The following is a 20,632-nucleotide window of genomic DNA, read 5'->3' on the forward strand; positions in this document are numbered from 1 at the left end:
AGAAAGTCTCATTTTCCGAAGTAAGTTAGAAACGGCTTTGGGCTTTTTTTTTTGTGTGTGTGTGTGTGACTCCACCCAGGGTTTTCTAATCCTCTAACTGCGAGGCATGGGCGGAGCTATGGGGGCCATTCTCCCCCAACTTTTTGACAACTTCACCATCTTTATTTCTGACTTCATGACCATCTTTATTCCTGAAATGAAAGGTCCGAGACCGACCAAAAGTACAGCAGACAATTCTCAACTCCGCTTATGCTGCGAGGTAATTTTCTCTCAAAATATGTAAACAAACGCTTTGCATTCATTTATACGATATATACGCCATTGAGTCTGGCAACGACTGCACTAGTTTAATTGAGTTAAAGCTTTGGTGCGTGAAGTATTGAGTTCTATCCACTCATTCTTGCGCTCTGCGTATTTTAAGTTACATTATCGTATGTCAACTTCGTTTTTTTTTCTTTTAAAACTCTTGAATTAGTAATTATGAAAATCTAGCATAATTTGACCGAATCTAGCATAATTTCGATCAGGTTTTGGAATAATTCCGATCTGTGAGTCTGGCAACGCTGCACTAGGGATGCAATGCTCTTAGGCAATGTATATAGAGTATTACAGGTAGCATATTTTCTGCTATCAAGAGAAAAAATTACCCAGAATTCTTGCGCAACGTGACGTCACGTGGAAGAGAGCACGAAACAAACACGTTGTAGGGAATACAGTAAGCGGTGTCGATGCGTGAATTTTTTAAAGAATGGGTAATTATTGAGACAAAAATGAATAAAAATAACTTTGTTGTTGCTCAATGTCCGAATTGAGAAAGGAAGACTCCATGTATAACATAGCACCCCTTTCCTAAAATGTTGATACAACGACAGTGAGTTTTTCGGTGTAAACGCGCAGACAGAGTCGATGTAAACAATGCTAATATTTATTTTATTCATTTCTTACCGAAAGATTGTGAGACAGACTTACAACACGAACTTCATAAACTACCTGTAAGAAAAAAAAAGTTCCGCCCTCATGCAATTTCTTTTCTGCATATATCGAATTGGTATGGAACTGTTAAGAACGAACACACAGGAGCATCATTTAGGGGCGCACGAGGGGACAAATACCCCCCAAGAGTTTGAGTAATACATATAATTTAATCGATTGCAGGGGCGGATCCAGGGGGTGATCGGGGCGACTAGACTGCTGGGAGCTCGCGCTCACTAATTTCATTGGGGGTGGAGGCGCGGTGGCTCAGTGGTAGAGCGTTCACCTCCGGTGGTGGAGGTCCCTGGTTCGATCCCAACTCGCTCTGTGTGGACTTTGTGGTGGACAAACACCGTGCTCGTGGGTTTCTCGGGATTCTCTCGGTTCCTACCACTTTCTTCATTCCACCATTTCATACATTTCTCATAAACAGCGTCTCCTTTAGTCTAACCGGCATAATCGTGGGACGTAAAACTTAAAGATTTCATTTCATTTCATTTTCATTTTCATTTCATTGGAATACACTTTATTGGGTTTAGGTTCACTACACTCAATAAAACTTGGGCTTACTAGTCTGAATTACAGTAAGGGTCACTACCATTAATGACCTCGTGTTCAATAACGTCAGTGGGGCTTGCAATGAATTTATTACTTTCAGTGGGCACTATTCTCGTTAAGGCTCGCTCTTACTCAAGTTCAGGCTCATATCCTTCAATGAGGCTCGCGTTTACTCGGGATCGGTCTCACGTCCTTCAGTGAGGCTTACTCTCACTAAGCTCCTTGGAGATCGCGCAATCTAATCTATTTCGAGCGAGCACGCAATTAGTTAGGTTCGGGGTTACTGATCTTAATTAGACTCTTGCTCACTCGCGCGTGCTATCTCCCGTCAACTGGGCTCGAGCTCACTCATCAATGGGGCTCAAACTCACTGACACCAGTGTGTATTAATGTGGGCTCGGGTTCCATATTTTCAGTGAGGTTCGCGCTATTTATTCTCGTTGAGGCTTGCGCTTTCTTGGTCTAGAAATCACATTCTTTAATGAAGTTCCAACTCACTAGGCTCCTTGGAACTCGCGCTGTCTAGTCTCCTTTGGTCACGCACTTGCTTGGATTCGGGCACACTAATCTGGATTGGACTCGTGCTCACTTGTGTTGGCTCACTTCCGCCAGCTGGGCTCTTTCTCACTACCATCAATATAACTCGAGCTCACTGATAAAAGCGCTGTTTTCACTAATGTGGTTCATTACCTTTAGTGTGATCATGCTCATTATTCTCGCAGAACCTCGTGTTTATTTGGCCCCGGGCTCATATCTTTCAATTAGGCTTGCACTAACTAGGTTCCTTGGAGCTCGTGCTCTCTGATCTCTTTCGGGCAAGCGCTTACTTGGGCTCAGATTTCAACACTCAGTGGGACTCGAGCTCACTGGCATTGGTAGGGCTTGTACTCATTTTTGCTTTAGCTCACATCCTTCATTCAGGCTCGTACTTAGTCAGGTTCTGGATCAGATCCTTTAATGAGACATACAGTTATTAGCCTCCTGGCACTCGCGCTTACGAATTTTATTCGGGCACATTTTCCGTGAACTAAACCCAAAATATAGTAGAAACACATGTAAAAAAAAACAAAAAAAAAAAAAAACATTTATTTGAGCAATCTCAACCTTAAAAAATAAAGCCCAAACAATGAAGAAACACAGTGCACGGAAAAACAATTAATGCGTCCGGGTTCTGTGACTTCTGAGGGCTGCAATTAGAATTATCACCAACATTTCCTATCAATATCCATAAAACAATAACAATGAGTGGATGATAACATTAATATAAATTTATTATAATACAGCAATTTACCCTCCGTATTTGTAGTGTTAGTAATATTTTTGTCTCTATGTAGTTTCAACAATCAAATGAAGTTAGAATATGCTCGGAGTATACAAAAAGTATATGCTAAAAGCAGAAGACGCGATTTCCTCTCTTCCGCGTGACGTCACACTTCCAGCGACCAATGCCAGTTCGAATCGCATATTTAGCAGCCCCTGGCTCTTAGGGGCGCGCGTTGGGCGAAGCTGAGTGTCATAATAGTCTTTTCTACTGTTTCAATTACTTTTATGACTCGTGTGAATGGAAAAAAGGTAATATTGAAAAATATTTCTTGTAATTAAAATAATCATTCGTGTTTCAGTATAAACATACATTCCAACAATCAAAACAATTATTCAATTCGTTTTAGTGACATTTTTACTTTTATTATTGCATAAGTATACAGTATATTATGAAAATAATACTAATTATTCTCTGTACTTTTTTTTAAAAACAACGTAAATTTGTAGCAAATTCAATACGGATATTTATTAAAACTTACATTAAAAAGTCGAAACAAAGGTATCCATAATAGAAGTTTATTTTATAAAATTTTCTATTCTGTTAAAATAAAATTCTGAGGGTGGCAAACACCTTTCGAGCTAGGGATGGCAATACATTAAGTCTGGTAGTGGTTATCTTTGAACAGAGAAAAAGGATATGCACGCTGGGTCGAATGGTAGAAGTTCGCTTCGATAACGCACAACAATATGTCTATGTTGTACTCTGATTGTCCCAAAGGAATTCTAACAGATGCTTTGTAATAAATACCATATTATCATGGGTATTCTCCTCTATTACTAACAAGTAAACCTTACGTTTGGGTGAATCGAGTTGCTGACTGAGACACATATGAGAAAGTAGTACTAAATGTGATCAGTATTTCAGTGAAGTTGTAGGTGCGAAGCTCCAGGGGTTTAGGAGATACAGCTACCAGAACATCACATGGAAGTACAGAATAGTGTTCATACAGTTGGAGGTAAAAGCTCTGTAAGACCTCTTGTAACGACAAAAGGTGAATAACAAATATATGGGTACATATTAGGACTAGGGGGAAGTCATATAGTAAGGGTATACCTGATGGCGGCCATCTTGAAATCCGCCATTTTGAATTAAGGTTAAGCTTTTAAAATAGGAATAGGGTCATGTGATACATGATTTAAGGCGCAAATTTAATCAGAAGAACAATGGTGCCGTTAATTTTGATTTACGCGCAATTGGTAAAAAGTTACAGGGAAATTAAATATTGTTGCAGCATATGTATTAGTCCTTTACCCCACCTTGTAAATTTTGTTTTAATGATAATAATTAAATAAAAAGCAGGTGGATAAATATTAGGTCTGTGGTAAGAGTTGCCTTGATGGCGGCCATGTTCAAATTTGCTATTAATAAGGTGTCACTGTTATGCGTTTTGTTTAAAACTTTTGTCTGATTCAAAATGGCGGATTTGAACATGGCCGCCATCAAGGCAACTCTTACCACAGACCCAATAATTATCCACCTGCTTTTTATTTAATTATTATCATTAAAACAAAATTTACAAGGTGGGGTAAAGGACATATATATATGCTGCAACAATATTTAATTTCCCTGTAACTTTTTACCAATTGCGCGTAAATCAATATTAACGTCACCACTGTTCTTCTGATTAAATTTGCGCCTTAAATCATGTATCACATGACCCTATTCCTATTTTAAAAGCTTAACCTTAATTCAAAATGGCGGATTTCAAGATGGCCGCCATCAGGTATACCCTTACTATATGACTTCCCCCTAGTCCTAATATGTACCCATATATTTGTTATTCACCTTTTGTCGTTACAAGAGGTCTTACAGAGCTTTTACCTCCAACTGTATGAACACTATTCTGTACTTCCATGTGATGTTCTGGTAGCTGTATCTCCTAATCCCTTGGGGCTTCGCAACTACAACTTCACTGGAATACTGATCAAATTTAGTACTACTTTCTCATATGTGTCTCAGTCAGCAACTCGATTCACCCAAACGTAAGGTTTACTTGTAAGTATAAAAGACTCTGATTATATTTTAACTGTCAACTTTGAGAGATTTCCTCATATTGATTGGAGTATTCTGTGATTTCCCTTTCTTTTTAGTTGAGAACTTCCTCTGTCCCTCGAGATTGTGAGGACAGATTCTTTGGATTAATTCAATTTGCTTTGGATTATTCCTCCGATGAGGGAGAGGGTTCAAGGGGAGACAACAGTAACAACGAAATATTGTTGCCAGGTAGACGTATATTTAATTTTCAGTTGAAAGAGACGTCCCTCTCCAGTCATCAAAGTCTGCCCTCTGAGAACATAAAGAAGCTATCAATCCCATCTAGAACAGATGCTGTATCTGACAAAGTATGAGAAAATATTCACTTTTAGCGTTAAATAGTTATGATGCTATCTTAAAATCTACAATGGAACATTTATTACTCTCTTGGCATATTATATACGTGTTACTTATTAATATTATTCAACTCTAGGTTTCATCAAGAAAAGAGTTTATGATATTGCCAATGTATTATTATTATTATTATTATTATTATTATTATTATTATTATTATTATTATTATTATTATTATTATTATCATTCCACTGTACCTTCTCCCTTAGCACATGGCTCCTCGTCAGACAACGCCTTAACCAAGGGCGTCGATTTATCTGTAAATTTGGGGGTGCCCATTCAGATGCAGAAGGTATATATATATGAAGATTTGAAGACAAATTGCACTCAAATTATGCCAAATATTGTATATTCATAACTACAATAGGGGGTCCACGAACTTTAGAGTGTAGGGCCCTCGGCCCCCCTAGGATCGGAGCCCTTGACCTCAACCTACTTCTTTCCGTATTTTTAATAACATGCAATATTGTTTTTCTCAGCCATATTATTCTCAATATTTTATCAGTGGTTTTCTGCTCCATCTTCCTATTTTTCCCAATTCTTCTCTACACTCATATTCCCAATGTGTTTTTTATTGTTGTTCGTCGCGTGTATGTAGAATCCATGTTTTTGCGCCGTGGAGTACTATAATACAAATGATTTCATGAATCCTTCGCTTAATTCTTTGTTCAAAAATACGTTTATTTTTAACTTTTAATAAAAAATGAACTAAACGTGACAGTATAAAATATTTTATTTCTGCTAAATGTTGATGTTTTTTTCATGAAATTACCTGCGAAGTACAAAAATTCGCAAATGAATGAATGTTTCCCAAAATTGCATTTCATATAAAGTTAACAATGATTAAATAAGAATAACATTTCTACCGTTTCAAACCTGTTTCCTTTACTTTTTAGAATAAGCTATGATGGAGCTTCTGACATTATGCTTGAAGCTGAAAGTAAGTTTAGTGTAAAACTCCTTACACTTGACAGTAAAGAACAGAATCATATCTAAGCATTAGCCACTCTGGTGAGTTTTAAATGCCAAGAAATTTTAAAATATTTTATTGTAATGACTGCCTAATTAGAAACTCAATAAAATAGTTTTACATACCTTATACATTATTGATTTTAGGCTTACAATCACAATACTAGATTGAGAATTCGTGATGGTTACATGCCTTGTAATACTATGAGACTACCAGGGCACTATCGTCTGCAAAATGTGAGAAGTAGTACTTATTTATATGCAAGATTATTGAATGTAGATAACGCTGAATCCTAGGGAACTCCTTCGAAATTCGAGTAGGTTAAGCTGTCATTAACAGATACATTAGCTTTTCTATTTTAAAGAAATTGGCTTATAAAGTCATTATTTATCGGCATAAATGGAGTTTATAAATCAATCCACTGCCAGATACTGTCAAAGGCTGTCTTAAGATCGAATATTATGAGACAGAATAAAAATTCCTTATTGAATTGATTGCTGGTTAAGGTGCTTATGAGTACTAAATTATACCTAAGACACTGTGTTAAGGTCGAAACATTACTCTGCCAGTGCAAGTTTCATCCATTATGATTTTTGTCATCACTGGTAGATGACTTCAAAGTATAAATCAGCTCTTCCAAGGGAGAGAAAAGTTCTAAAATTTCCATGTTGCCCACCAACCTATGGTTGAGGTAAACAAGAAGAAGGTAGATCACTCGCTACAAAAAAAGAAGGTTTCATGCACTACGGCCCTCAGTTACCAAGTTCGTCATCTTCAAATGAATTTTCTGCTTTAATAATATCTATTAAATTAAGTTTTTCTCCCCTCATTGTCTTCATTTCACCATACCTACTACCATGTCACTCAAAATACATTTTCTCCTTCAGCAACTTCTTATATTCTCTTGAATTATCTCCGATTATATTATTCCCTCTTGGGAGCTCACTCGTCGCTAAGCAGTTAGCGTATGCGCCTTTGCCGTGGGAGACCCGGGTTCGAGTCCCGGCGGGAGCTCATGTGGTTCGGGTTCCACGTTAATCAGTAGGTCCACGTCTCATATAGCCTCGCTGCTGAACGGGACGCTAAACTAAAATCAACTCAACTGAATTATTCCCTCCTATTATTTCCAATACTCTGCATTGTGTTTTATTCACTCAATTAGGTTTCTGCTTCCTTACAACAAACATTTTTCAACATTCATAGTCTTATTCATCACTTATGGGTAATATTCACGCTTCTTCTCTTTATAGTGCAATATCAATATTTGATAAGTTTTTCTTGTAACACTTCATTCACCGACTTATTCTCATCATAAAATCTAAAATACCATTTATCACTTCTACTTTTGCTTTTTAGTTCCTTCAATCTTTGTTAATAATACTTCTAGAGACTGAAAACTAATTTCTTTACCCTTCTGTAGATGTCACAGCTTCCAATACTTCCGTCCAGGCACTACTATATCCGTTCTCCATCCTTTTGTATTTATAATCACTTTTGTTTTCTTATGCTACGATTATGTTTTGTTTTCGATTTAGGTTCCACTTTACCTGTGTTATCTGTAAAGCAAATGCAGTTGTCCTTGCACCTCCTACAGAAACCTCTTCTTTACTCAAACACTTCATTATTCTTTCAAATTGACATTAAATATATATTTAAATATCCATGCAAGGCAGTATTTTTGTCGGATATCTCTTCCAATTACACTATCCTCTCTAATTTCTTCTAACTCTTAGTGGTTGGATCACATATCTTTCTTTTGAGTCTTTTATCTTTCCATTTCTACGAAAGCATCTTTGATACCTCAGATATTAGTTCACGCAGTCAAAGTACTTTCTAAATCAACGAACACTAGATATAGTTATTTTCTTGGCTAAGGATTATACTGTATATATAAGGATTATATAAGGATTTGTATATAGTATATTTCGTACCCTTTCCTTCTTAATCAAAAATATTTTTCAATTTTTTCATCTATGCGTTCATATAATCTCTTTTTGATCATTGCAGTTGAATTTTGGCTGCACTGTATTTAAACTACTAGATTTATATTCCTCATTTCTTTTTTAAATCAAGTTCTTAACTAACGAAATCTTCACTCTTTCAAGACGTGTTATGGCCATTCTTTTTTCCACTTGATTACGAATTCGGAATATTGATATATTTACTTCTTTCACGTTATTAATAAACTCAAAAATAATATCGGTATTTCTCGAATTTATTTCTGAATATTGCAAATGCTTTCTCATTCTTAATACTGAGTTGATTCTTGGTTTCATACAAATTCTCAATTTGTTCCTGCCATCTCTATGAAACGGAATTTTGCTCATTAAAGGCATTTTAACTTTTTTCTATATTTTGATAGTAGTTCATTTTTGCTACCTTCCTATTTCCATTAAGTTTGACTTTATTCACATTATTCAAATTTCCCTATTGTTATCTTAATTTATCTTTTGTTATTACCTTCGTTCCTTTTGTTATCACATTAAAGTATATTATGTCTATAGTATACTGCTTTGTCTTTGTCAAACAACTTTGATTATCCACTTTTCTTTCATTCTTTTCTTCGAATTTCCCCATATTTAAAATTTGCAAGGTCTAACTTAAACTTTCATCAGTTGGATTCCATTCCAGCACCAGATCATGAAAGTCCTACTGAGAAGGTATTATTCCAGAGAGAATCTTTAAGTTTTTTTTAGTGTTTTGAAATATATCCTTTACATTCTTTTATAATGTATTTGATATACCTGCTCGTGAAATGGAGACTTTTTAATCTACCTTCTTCTCTTGTCGTGATTGTACTACACTGTTTCTTTCACTCGCAAGTTTTGTTGGCAAAAGTTTATCAATTCATCTCTTCTCTCTATTTATTTCATCTAGATCATATTTAAGTATTATTTTGTCCTACCTTTTCCTCACAAAAGCATTCATAGTACCGATTTTCACATGCGCCCTTTACTATCTATGTTTTTTTCTATTTTGTCGTAGTTTTATTCCACCATAATTAAATTAATTATTATTTCCCAAATGTAGTAGACGCAAGAGATAAAAGCTAACTAGTAATCTTCTCTGTATAGAGGAAGAAAATAGTCGTACATTATTTTTTATTAAATCTTGATTATAAATACGTACTACACTTACTTCCCGTAAAATTTCTTGCTCAATAACTCGGGAGCTAAAGATCTCCATGAAATGTTGATAATTTAACAAGCTTAATATGCGTGTGAAACAGCATGGTGTACAGACATTAAGTTCTACAGGTATTGTCTATCAGACTTGGAGTTTGGACTCGAGTAAACCAAATATCAAATAGATGGAGGACGAAAGATCTGCACAAGATAATATTTCATATCCTTGATACACTTCTAAAATCATTCAAAATTTGACCAAAACCGAATGAGGTCCACTTAATCGCTTTTAGTGAAATTTCTTCAATTCATTAAGTCCAAACCCAAGTTTGGTGGTCAATAACTCGTGAACCAGTGATCTGTATACTATAATATTTAATGTACATGCTAAGCTACACGAGGTCTACTATAGAGGTTGATTCAGTTATGTCAATGTGCAACTGTAAAGCGCCTGTGCAACCCATCTCCATGAGATAGCAACGAGGCAAGCAACAGTACTTCGTTAGTCATGCAGTAGACAACTGTAGTCGAGCGGACTCTAATGCTGCCAAAACTGAACATATTCTAGGAGTAGTTCATAGTGGCTCTTTCTGACGCTAAGCTTAAGGCGTGGCACAGTTTAGAAATGTGTAAAGTGAGTAATTTTTGAGTATGTCGTGTCACTATGAATCGTATTATACGGAAATATGTGCCACGGAGTCCTTCCCCATTTCCCCGCCACACAGACGCGACCACCTAGAACTGTTTCCCAAAAGGGCTCATAATTGTGGTCGATTTCTCGTATAGAGGCAAACTTGGTCTCCGAAAGATGGAATGAAACGTTAAAAACAATGGTGCGTACTACGACACTCATGTTCTAACTGAAATGTATCAGCATGAAATTCCAGGATTGTATGGACAAGATGTGAAACAAGTTTAAGTGTACGAAGAAAACGCATCTAGCCATATGGCAAAACCATCGCTGGTACTCTATCACCTATGATACAAGTAACTGGAATTTCAACAACTCTCTTCACTAACATCCCGTGGAGAGTCCAGATGCAAGCGGAATTGGCAATTGTGCTTTCGGACTTCTCCAGCGGCAACAATCCCATCCTCGAGTCCGCGCCATCACTGGGCTGTGGAAAGCCAGTAAAGAGTGGTGGGATGCAATACTCATCGTCCAACTGCAACACAATCTCCTGCAATTGAAACTCCAAAGCTGGACAATAGTCAGTAGAGGTGATTCGCAGATCAAAGACATCCGGTCGTGGAAAGGAAGCATCTGCTAAGTAAATGGCACACTCAAATTCGGATCAATATAAGTAACTCAACCTCTGTATCATTAAAAAAATGACCAATATCGAATGAGTTCCATCAATTGCTTTCACTGACGTATCTTCATTTTACTATGTCCAAACCAATGCTTGGTGGTCAATAACTAAAGAACCAATGATTTGTATAGCATAATCTTTAATGTACTTACTAAACTACACGAGGTCTACTATCATACCAAATTTGCTGAAGATCGGATTAGTGTCATTGATAGCATACCGCATATATCTAGGTAATAACTTTCACTAAGATGAACCTCAACTTTGATGGCCAATAATTCAGGAACCAAAGGACTGTACATCATATTTCTTACGTGTACTAAGCTTATTAAGTTCTATCACTGACCAATTTTAGGAAAATAAAAAAGAGGGAGGGGAGTAAAAGTTTCCATCAACAAGAGTTCAATAGATTACGGAGAGAAATTAAAAGTGAGGTACGGAATGCATATAAGAATTTTGTATTAATGTCCGAGGCATCCTTAGAACAAAATCCATCCAAATTATGGAATTTTGTAAAAAGTAAGACACGGCATTTAAATGCTGAATTCTTATCTGATAATAGTAAAGAAATAAACAACGATGACGAAATCGCTAAGGAGTTTGCGGACTACTTTCAGTCTCTATACAGTAAAAGTAAAGACAATACAACAGAACAGTTAGTGTGGGTAGATAACGGTCTAAATATACTGCGTATATCATCGATAGAAATACAGGAAATTCCTAATATAATAAAAAAGATGAAATCCAAAAGAGCAGTAGGACCCGATGGAATCCCAAGCTATATTGTAAAGGGTTGTATAGATCACTTCCTAACACCGTTGAAAATCATATTTAACCTGTCAATTAAATCCGGAAAATTCCCTAATGAGAGGAAAACAACGACAGTTTCACCTATCCCGAAATCGAATAATAATAAGAGAGAAATTAAAAACTATAGACCCATCTCAATCTTAAGCACCTTTGCTAAAATTTATGAAACAGTCTTATAATAGCGGATAATAGCACACGTGAGGCCATCTATAACAGAATCGCAACATGGCTTTCTTACAGGTAGGTCAACGGTCGCAAATCTTAGTCTAATATCTACCTTTATAAGTAAAACACTAGACTTGGGGGACAAGTAGATGTAATATACATAGATTTCGCGAAAGCGTTCGACAACGTAAATAATAACAGATTGCTCAGCAAGCTTAAATAATTTAGATTCAGCAGCGAACTTATTGATCTTTTTAAATCTTACTTGGAAAACAGAAAACAATTATAAGTCTCATTACAAGGGTTATAAGTCTCAGGAGTATGTGTAACTATCAGGTGTGCCACAGGGGTCAAATTTAGGGTCATTGTTGTTTCTACTGTTTATCAATGATCTTCCGCGAAGTATACAAAACTCTCAGACGCTGATATTTGCAGATGATGTTAAAATATCCATGGCAATAGAAAGATTAAATGACTGTAAAATGTTTCAAAATGACTTGAATGAACCGATGGGATGGTCCAAAGAGAACATCAAAAACGTGAACACTAACAAATGCAATGTAATGTCCTTTACAAATCGCAAAACCCCTCAGAAATTTTCGTATAAGATGAATAGCATAACTTTACCAACCTCGGATACTGTCATGCAGGGACTTAGGGGTGGTGTATGACAGAAATTTTACATTTAAGAATGAGATAAATCACATGATTGACCAGGCGTACAGAAACCTTGGATTTATCATTAAGATCAGTAAAGAGTTTAGTAGTATTATCGCTATCCGAAAGCTATATGAACACTACGTATGTATATACAAAACTCGAATACGCAGCCACTGTATGGAACCCTCACATGAAAACAAATATAAATAATATAGAAAAAGTTCAGAATAAATATCTAAGGTACTTGACATATAGGGAGACAGAAGTATATCCGAAAACATATAATAGTAAATCTTTAAATTTTAATTTTAATACATTAAGTTTAGAACAGCGACGAATAAGATATGGTGTTTCTATGTAAGCTATTTAATAATAAAATCGACTGCGTCAATTTACTGCAAGAATTTAAAACACGCACTCCTACAAATGTAACTCGTCTTGAAAATTTCAATTTCTTTTATTGCGACATATTACACACGAATGTAAACAAGAGGTCACCAGTATGGAGATTGAGTGCAACCTACAATAGATTAACAAAATACAGAATAGATTTGGATATTAATAGTAACAGCGTAAGTCAATTCAAGGAAGTTCTTTGTAATGTAATAAGAAATAATTGTAAATGAAAGAACATCAATGATATTGCAACCACATTATAACTATAAATGTATTTTAATATGAATGTATGAATGTGTTATAGTTGCTTAATACATGTAACGGACACTGTAATTGGGTTATGTAGCCTGTTGTATCTAGCAATATATAAATAAATAAATAAGATGGGATGCATTTCGTCGTCGATATCGTATGACATATACACTACCCTTCTATTCTTTTTTTTTTTAAATTGAAAAGTCAATTGAAGAACAACAATAGAATAAGATACTATGAACATAGAAAAAATATGTAATTTGTCTAGCAAAGAAAAATGACATAATCTGACACATTAGTAAAATGACATAATGTTCTATTTTTATTGTCTTTAAAATGTATTAACTTTCATTGTAACAAATACTACTATCAATAATGTTCAATCATCTTTGTTAATCTACTTCTGTTAGGTGATTGATTCAGCCTTGGTTTATTCGTATAATTTCGTATTGAAGATGTTTGAGGAGAGAATCTTTCTCTCTCTCCTCTCTTATAGAGAAGCCTATACAGTAAAACGTGTATTCAGCGGAGAAGGAAAATCAAAATAAGCCTCTTAACGGAAAACTTCAGGTTTCAGACTGCAGCATTAAAAAGTTTTTAGACATCCTATGATAAATTAGATATATTTTTAGGAAAACAGGCAGTAATGTGCAAACCGAAACAGACATAACAGATATGTATACTTTAATTGAGAATTATACGGAAAGTCTGAAAGGGAAAGGGGAGGTGGAAGTAGAAGACAAATAAGGCATTCAGTTAGAACAAGAGTGTAGGCTAAAGATTTTCAAGATTCTGTTGAAAGTTTAAAGAAACTGCAACATTTGCCTTACGTCGAAATGACACTGATATGGTTAATGTGGTTTCTCAAGCTTTTGTAAAGTTGAACAGACAAGTAGCGATGTGTACAGAAAACCCTTCTTGACTATTAGAAAAATTAAATTAACGTGTTTTGTTTTGTTTTGTTTTGTTTTGTTTTGTTTTGTTCGTTGTAAGTTTCGCATGTATTAATGCGTAGCAGAAAGAAATACAGTAAATTGACAGAGATACGTACAGCATTTTATTTTATCTCAGTATGTCCATTACATGCACGTACTTTTTTTTTTCATAAGTCTACCTTCGTTAACCGGAAACCTATGTTTAACGGAATTTTTTGCGATTCCCGTTCAATTCCACTAGAGACAGGTTTCACTGTATTACAAATTTAAAAAAAAAAACTTTTTTAAGGACAATTCTTGATCAGGAATTGTACTCTGAATGATGTATTAGAAATATGATGGAACAAAAGCAAGGGGAGGAAAATATTATAATAGGCAGATTACTATTTTTATGTAAAAACGAAGAGGTTCAGGAAGAACGTTAAAGATCCTCATCTTGCAATCCTGAATACAGATTATGATGATGAAAATGATAATATTTGCTCAGTTAACTTTTAATATAATTATCTTTCCAGAAATCGGAGACAACCATTTTGCATGCATGTGGTAGGGACATATACACTATAGTACAGAATATCAATCACTTTTCATAAACTACAAAGGAACTAAAAATAAAGTTAATTTATAATTATGATAATTTGAACTATTTCTGATAAAGTTTAAACAAAAACTACTCCATAGTTCTGAATTAACTAATCCATACAAGATTATCCGTATATATATCAGAAAGCGTTCCGATTCCACATTGCGAACCTTCCATAACCATAGAATACACTGTATGTATACTTAGAACACTTATGAATAGATTACATCATAAAAGTACTAATAAAGTATAATGATGGAAAACAGAAGAATACTTTACTCTGTGGAACAAAGAGCAGCATCGGTCAAGTTTAAAACAAATAGTTTGTTATTACTAGCACTACCAAAATAATAGTAAGTTAAAAATTGCGATTCCAACTACACGTTTTCACCTAGTTCGTTTTCTTAACTATAAAGGTAACTAAGAAAATTCTGTCGCTTTTTCACCCATCACATTCGAACATCGGTATGTCATCTAAAATGTACCTGGAATATCAAAAACTAGTTCTTACCAGCATCGACGACCTTCTGCCAATGTTCTCGAAGACCATGGATTCCATCGCAGTAGAACTTGGTGGGCCGTGAAGCGAAGAAGGTGTCAAGTGCATTTTGCACCTCTACTAGGGATTTGAACTGGCGTCCTCTAAGGCCATTGTCCAATTAATGGAACAGGTGATAATCGGACGGTACAATATCCAGGGAGTATGGCTAATGCAATAGTGTTCCTATCCAAGGCGTAGAATGGTGTCTCGGGTCATCCTAGCCACGTGGGGCTTAGCGTTGTCCTGTAACAGGAGGGCTCATTTGCGAATCAGAAGTGCTGGCTCCAGAGTTCTGAGTTTTTGTTGAACTCAGCTCAACTGCTGACAGTACATAGTTGCATTGATGCTCTGGCCAGCTGGTAGCAGTTCCCGATTCATGGTGCCACGAGCAACCAACCAGACACACAGAAGAACCTTATTCTGGGTGCAGTGTTAGTTTCAGCTGTTCTGGAACCGTTCATGGGATGCTAACGAACGATGACGGCGCCGTGGAGCTTCGTACAGGATCTACTTCTCATCAGATGTCAACACCCTGTCCACATATGGCTCTTTCCTCAGACGAGACAGCAAAGAAACGCAGATATCTGCTCACGTTGCCTTCTGGCCCAGAGTCAAATCATGTGAGACTTATCGACCCAATTTGTAGTGCTTCCCAAGTCGATGGAAGTGCTGCCGAATTCTTTCTTCACTCATACTGAATTGTAGTGCCAGTTCCTCATATGTCTGGCCACTGTTCGCCTTAATTGCTACCTGAAGATAATTTTGTACATGTGTTGGTCTTCCGGCACGTAGTGCGTCTTCGTGTGTTTTATCACCGTCCTGAAACTTGTTAAACCACGGCTACACTGTCCACATAGTCACGACACCCTCACCAGAGGCCTGGCATATATTCCGTCCCGCTGCAGAGGTGTTCGACTCCAGTTTGAACTCGCACAGTATACACTCCCTTATGACACTCTGTTGTCTCATGTTCACTCTTCCTTACGCAAGTTCACGATGTAACTGAACTGCCACAACCAGGTAGTAAGTTGGATATACCCTCAGCAACAACTGACCTTCGCCTTATCTCCATTGACATTCAACTCACGGTGTGAGAGCCAATTGAACACAGGCCTCCACAAAAAGTGACAGAACTTTCTTGGCTAACTTTATATATACAATCACAAAAACACCGAACTGCTAATGGCTAGTTAATGCCTAGTGTATGGAGATCTGGGTTCGATTTTTGGTGGAAGAGCCTTTGAGAGAACTACGGTGGTTCAAATCTCACATTAAACCATTGATCAATTTCTCATATAGCTTTGTTGCTGAAAACGGAAGTTAAACTTCAACTAGCCACCCAATCTAACAAAAGCACCGGAAACGGAAGTAGCACAAACCACATTCAGAGGATGCATAACTAAGTTGAGGGATCAACATATGGCAACTCTTCAGTGGTAGATAAAATAAGAGAGCAGCGTAACGGGACAAAACAAGTGAAAATGGGAAATCAAGAATTGAATCGTTACTTTCAAGAAGGGAATAAAGACCAAAAAATCGAAAAACTCTTTTTGTATTTTACATTATCTCCAAGCTTTGCTCTATATGCAAGTGGTATAATTTATAGTTCTCAAGTTCTAAAGAACAAATTTAATGGTTACTGGATGAAGACTCTATCATTTATGCAGTTTTTTCGGACTCATTCCCTGACGGTTCAATTTCTGTTGACAAAGTAAATTTTGATGACAAACAATATTAGGTTGCCTTAAAACATTTGTTTTTGTTCGGTGTTGATCAGTTGCAATGGTAAGACATTTTCTACTAATCTTAGGTGGCGAGGGCTTTCCTTGGCCGGCCATGCCACCCATCTTCACACTGGCTTTTCAGATTGTTTGTAGTAAAATTCAACGCAGGAAATAGTAGGTCGCATCAGGTCTTTTTTGTATTTATTTTGCATTAATCGCGTCAATGGTATGCCCATATGAGAGACAGAACATGAAAAAAAACTGACTTGAAAGAGTCATTATCATTGTTTTTCGTTCACAGGGAAACTACAGCTTCAATAATACAGACATTTTTCTATGATCATATAAAAACGATAACAATTAATTAAAAATGTTTGGAAAGGCTTGGCACCATAAAGTCTTATGCACGAGCCGCCTCTGATTTTATTTGTACACTTGTGACGAAAGAAAACTAGAAGGCGTGTAGGAAAATAGAAAATAATAACTAGTAAAGAAAATACAATCCAGTTTTTGCCCTTTTTTTGTTTTTTGTAAACAAGCGGTAATTTATCATTGACTTGTGAATCCGAAGTACTGTTTCAGCGTCTGTTTAGAACTACCTTGTGGCTATGTTAATACTGTACGTGTCTCCTGGTGTGGGAGAACCAGGGCGGATCCAGGGGGGTGATCGGGGTGATTTCCCCCCAGAAGAGGAAACTTTCTTATTTTATATATATAAATAAAACTCATCCCAAAGTTGGTGGCCGCGGTGGCTCAGTGGTAGAGCGTTCACCTCTAGTGCTTGGGGTCCCGGGTTCGATCCCAGCCCCCGCCAAGTGAACTTTGTGGTGGACAAACACCGTGTGCGTGGGTTTTCTCGGGTTCTTCCGTTTCCTCCCACTTTCTTCATTCCACCATTTCATTCATTGTTCATAATCACCGTCTCCTTTAGCCTAACCGGCATAAGCGTGGGACGTAAAACTCAAAGGGTTTCATCCTAAAGTTTGGAGCCCTTAAAAGTAGCAGTATGACAACCCACCGCCCCCCCAGTCGGTCCTGGATCCGCCCCTGGGGAGAACTAGGTTAGAATTCCCGGCAGGAGTTCATGTAGTTTCGATCCCACGTTAAGATGTAGGTTCACGTCTCAATAGCCTCGCTGCTGAACGGGACTCTAAACTAAAAATCAAATTTAAAAAATCAACATCTGTTTAATCATGCGGAGGTAGCAAGTCTTCCTGAAAAAGTTAATAGTGTAAGGGAACTGTCACTTTTTAGAAAGAACTTACTTCTTTTTAATATAAAATTCTTAATTGCGTATTTCAATACGCTTGACTTCTCAGCTCCTGTTCGTCTTTCGTCACAAGTATACGAAGAATAGTTCTTCTGTTTTCTATCATTGTATTTTCATGATGTAATCTCAGCCTATGTATAGGTTAGTATCTAATTTACTGACCAGAACATTTCCTTAGTCACCGCCGAAACTATGATGGTTACCAATTTCAAATTTGGCGAAAATATATCACTTAATATTTTCAATATATCCACCAGGTTTCTTTGAGCTACAGTTTAATTTACATATAGTTTCGGAGGTGGACAAGTTATACCAAAATTTTAGTGATTTTTGATATAGATATATGGCAAACATTGTGATATCTCGATGAAACTTGGTGAGTATGTTGGTGATATTGAATTACACATTTTTGTGAAATTTCAAATTGGTGGCTGTCATAATTTCGGCGGTGGTCAAGAAAATGTTCTGGTCAGTAAATTAGATATTCCGTATATATAGTGTACTCTCTGCTTAAGGAAGATTATCGTTGTTGACATTATCTACGAAACAAGATAGCATTTTTGCGACAGGGTGCAAGACAAGACAAACAGATACATTTTCCGAAGCGAGACAGCACTTTAACGAACATTTCGAGACGAGGTAGGTAGGCTCTTGTCTCGTATGCAATTCTATATATTATAAAGGCCGAAACGTTCAGCAATATTTAAATTATTTAATTGAGAATTCGTGCTTTAAATTTAAATTTAATCCTCGAAATCACGACAGGCCATATATTGCTTTATTGTTAATTTGTACAAGTTCACCTGGACTTTCAAGAAAAGTATTACCAGACACGTCAATGTTAGCAACAATTGATTGTTATTCTCGGTAACGCAATTGAAGAGAACTGTGCTATAGTGTTAAAATGGTTGAAGTAATTTCGTCTCGGGATTAGATTAATACCCATGTCTTGGTAGAGAATACTCACAATGAAGTATTTAGTTCAGAGTGTTTTCCTACCTAGCAGCCAGGGGGCAACACACTCGTTGTCTTTAGCACTTTTCAATATGGTCTCCGGTAGAGGAAGCGAGTGGCGCACCATGGCGCCATAGAGACCGTACTCTGCCATGATGGTGCTCCTGCCCCAGCATTTCTCTGTCTTTCGCCATTTTGCCCGTCGGTTCTGAAACCAAACCTACAAAGAAAGAAAAAAAGAAGACAATCGTTGTAGCGAAATAAGTAAAGAAGATATAGGAACACTGTACATTTACACGCCATTAACTGCAAAGTCTATGAATTTCGTTACACACAATAAACCCTTGTTCACAGCTTTCTTATTTCGACGAAGCAAATATTCAGGGAAGCGTGAAATGAGATCGTTATTTGGGTTAGAAAGAGTAGACGAAAACAAAGAAAATAAAGTTATATACAAGGAAATGTACAAACCAATATACAAAGATATTTAACGGAGTGTGTTGAAGAAGTACTCACGTTGAATGTTAAATAATAAGGCAAAAGCTGCATTTGATGAACTTTTTAAACTCATTTGAACAGCAATAAATTTACAACTGATATCCACCAATACATTTTAAGAAAGAAATAAGTTTTAATGTGAAAAGTGCATTTGTATATTACTTATAGACTGTATACTTTGCATAAGTAGTTAGTTTACCCATAGCGGAAATATTCATTATTCATTGATTGTAGCAAATCTACCATATACAGTACACATATACGAGGTCCATTCAATAAACATAGGAAAAGTGGTATAAACAATACAAAACTTCGACAAAGTTTTTTTTTTTTTTTTGTTTTTGTAGTATTCTAGAACTATTATCAGATGGGACTGGCACGCCTGCCTCGCGAACGGGATGCTGGGAATCACTGAAACAAGGTGGCGGCACCTTGTAGGTTTCCACCAACTTGAAACAGCCGAGTGTCATTAGATTTCTGCTACTGAAGGATTAAAACCAATTGGAATTCACCTTCGAATGGCAGTGCAATATGGTGAAAATTGGTTGCGTTGAACACAAGTGCGAAACTCTTGTTTTCTCGTTTCTTCTCATCAATTCTCACAATGTTGCTCTCTGTGACTGCATAGAATAGAAAGTGTCCTGGGCGTGGCGAATCTTTAACACTTGATACACACAGTTTGAATTTATCTGTCCACTCGTTCACTTGTGTTCGACTGAAAGAACTTTCACCATATTACACTGCTCTCCGACGGTGAAATTCCATTGGTTTCAACACTTCAGCTAACAATAATCTAATGACACTCCGTGGGCTCCATATTGGTGCAAATCTGCAAGGGTGCTGCCACCTTGTTTCACTGATTACCAGCATTTCTTTCGCGAGAAAGGTGTGCCAGGCCCATCTGATAATAGTTCTAAGACACTACCAAAAAATAACAAAGAAGCACAAACCTTGTCGAAGTTTTGTTATTTTTATACTTTTTCGGTTATATTATTGAATGGACCTCGTATATATATGTTCTAGCATCATTGTGAACACATAGAGCGATTTCAATCAAAATTGATGCACATATTCAAGAGAACAATTCAACAATAATAAAAGAAAAAGACTGTGGGGCTAAGACGCCTCTAATATGTGTAGGGTGGGTGGAAAGGGGATATGTCTTTATGACAGCCTCTAACAGATTAGACA

The 20,632-nt window shown here is 36.6% G+C and overlaps 1 protein-coding gene across 2 annotated transcripts in view; it reads right to left on the bottom strand.

The window, feature by feature from the left end:
- LOC145660711 (visual system homeobox 2-like) overlaps positions 1–20,632 on the bottom strand; it is a 402,468-nt gene that overhangs the window by 10,050 nt on the left and 371,786 nt on the right. For both annotated transcript variants that reach the window (XM_081726072.1, XM_081726071.1), the window contains one exon: positions 18,989–19,163. In XM_081726072.1, coding sequence (XP_081582198.1) covers positions 18,989–19,163 — 175 coding nt within the window. The remainder of the gene's footprint in view (positions 1–18,988; positions 19,164–20,632) is intronic.

Source organism: Thermobia domestica, chromosome 9 (assembly GCF_964235325.1).
Source record: "Thermobia domestica chromosome 9, izTheDome1.hap1.1, whole genome shotgun sequence".
Classification (NCBI taxonomy): Eukaryota; Metazoa; Arthropoda; class Insecta; order Zygentoma; family Lepismatidae; genus Thermobia; species Thermobia domestica.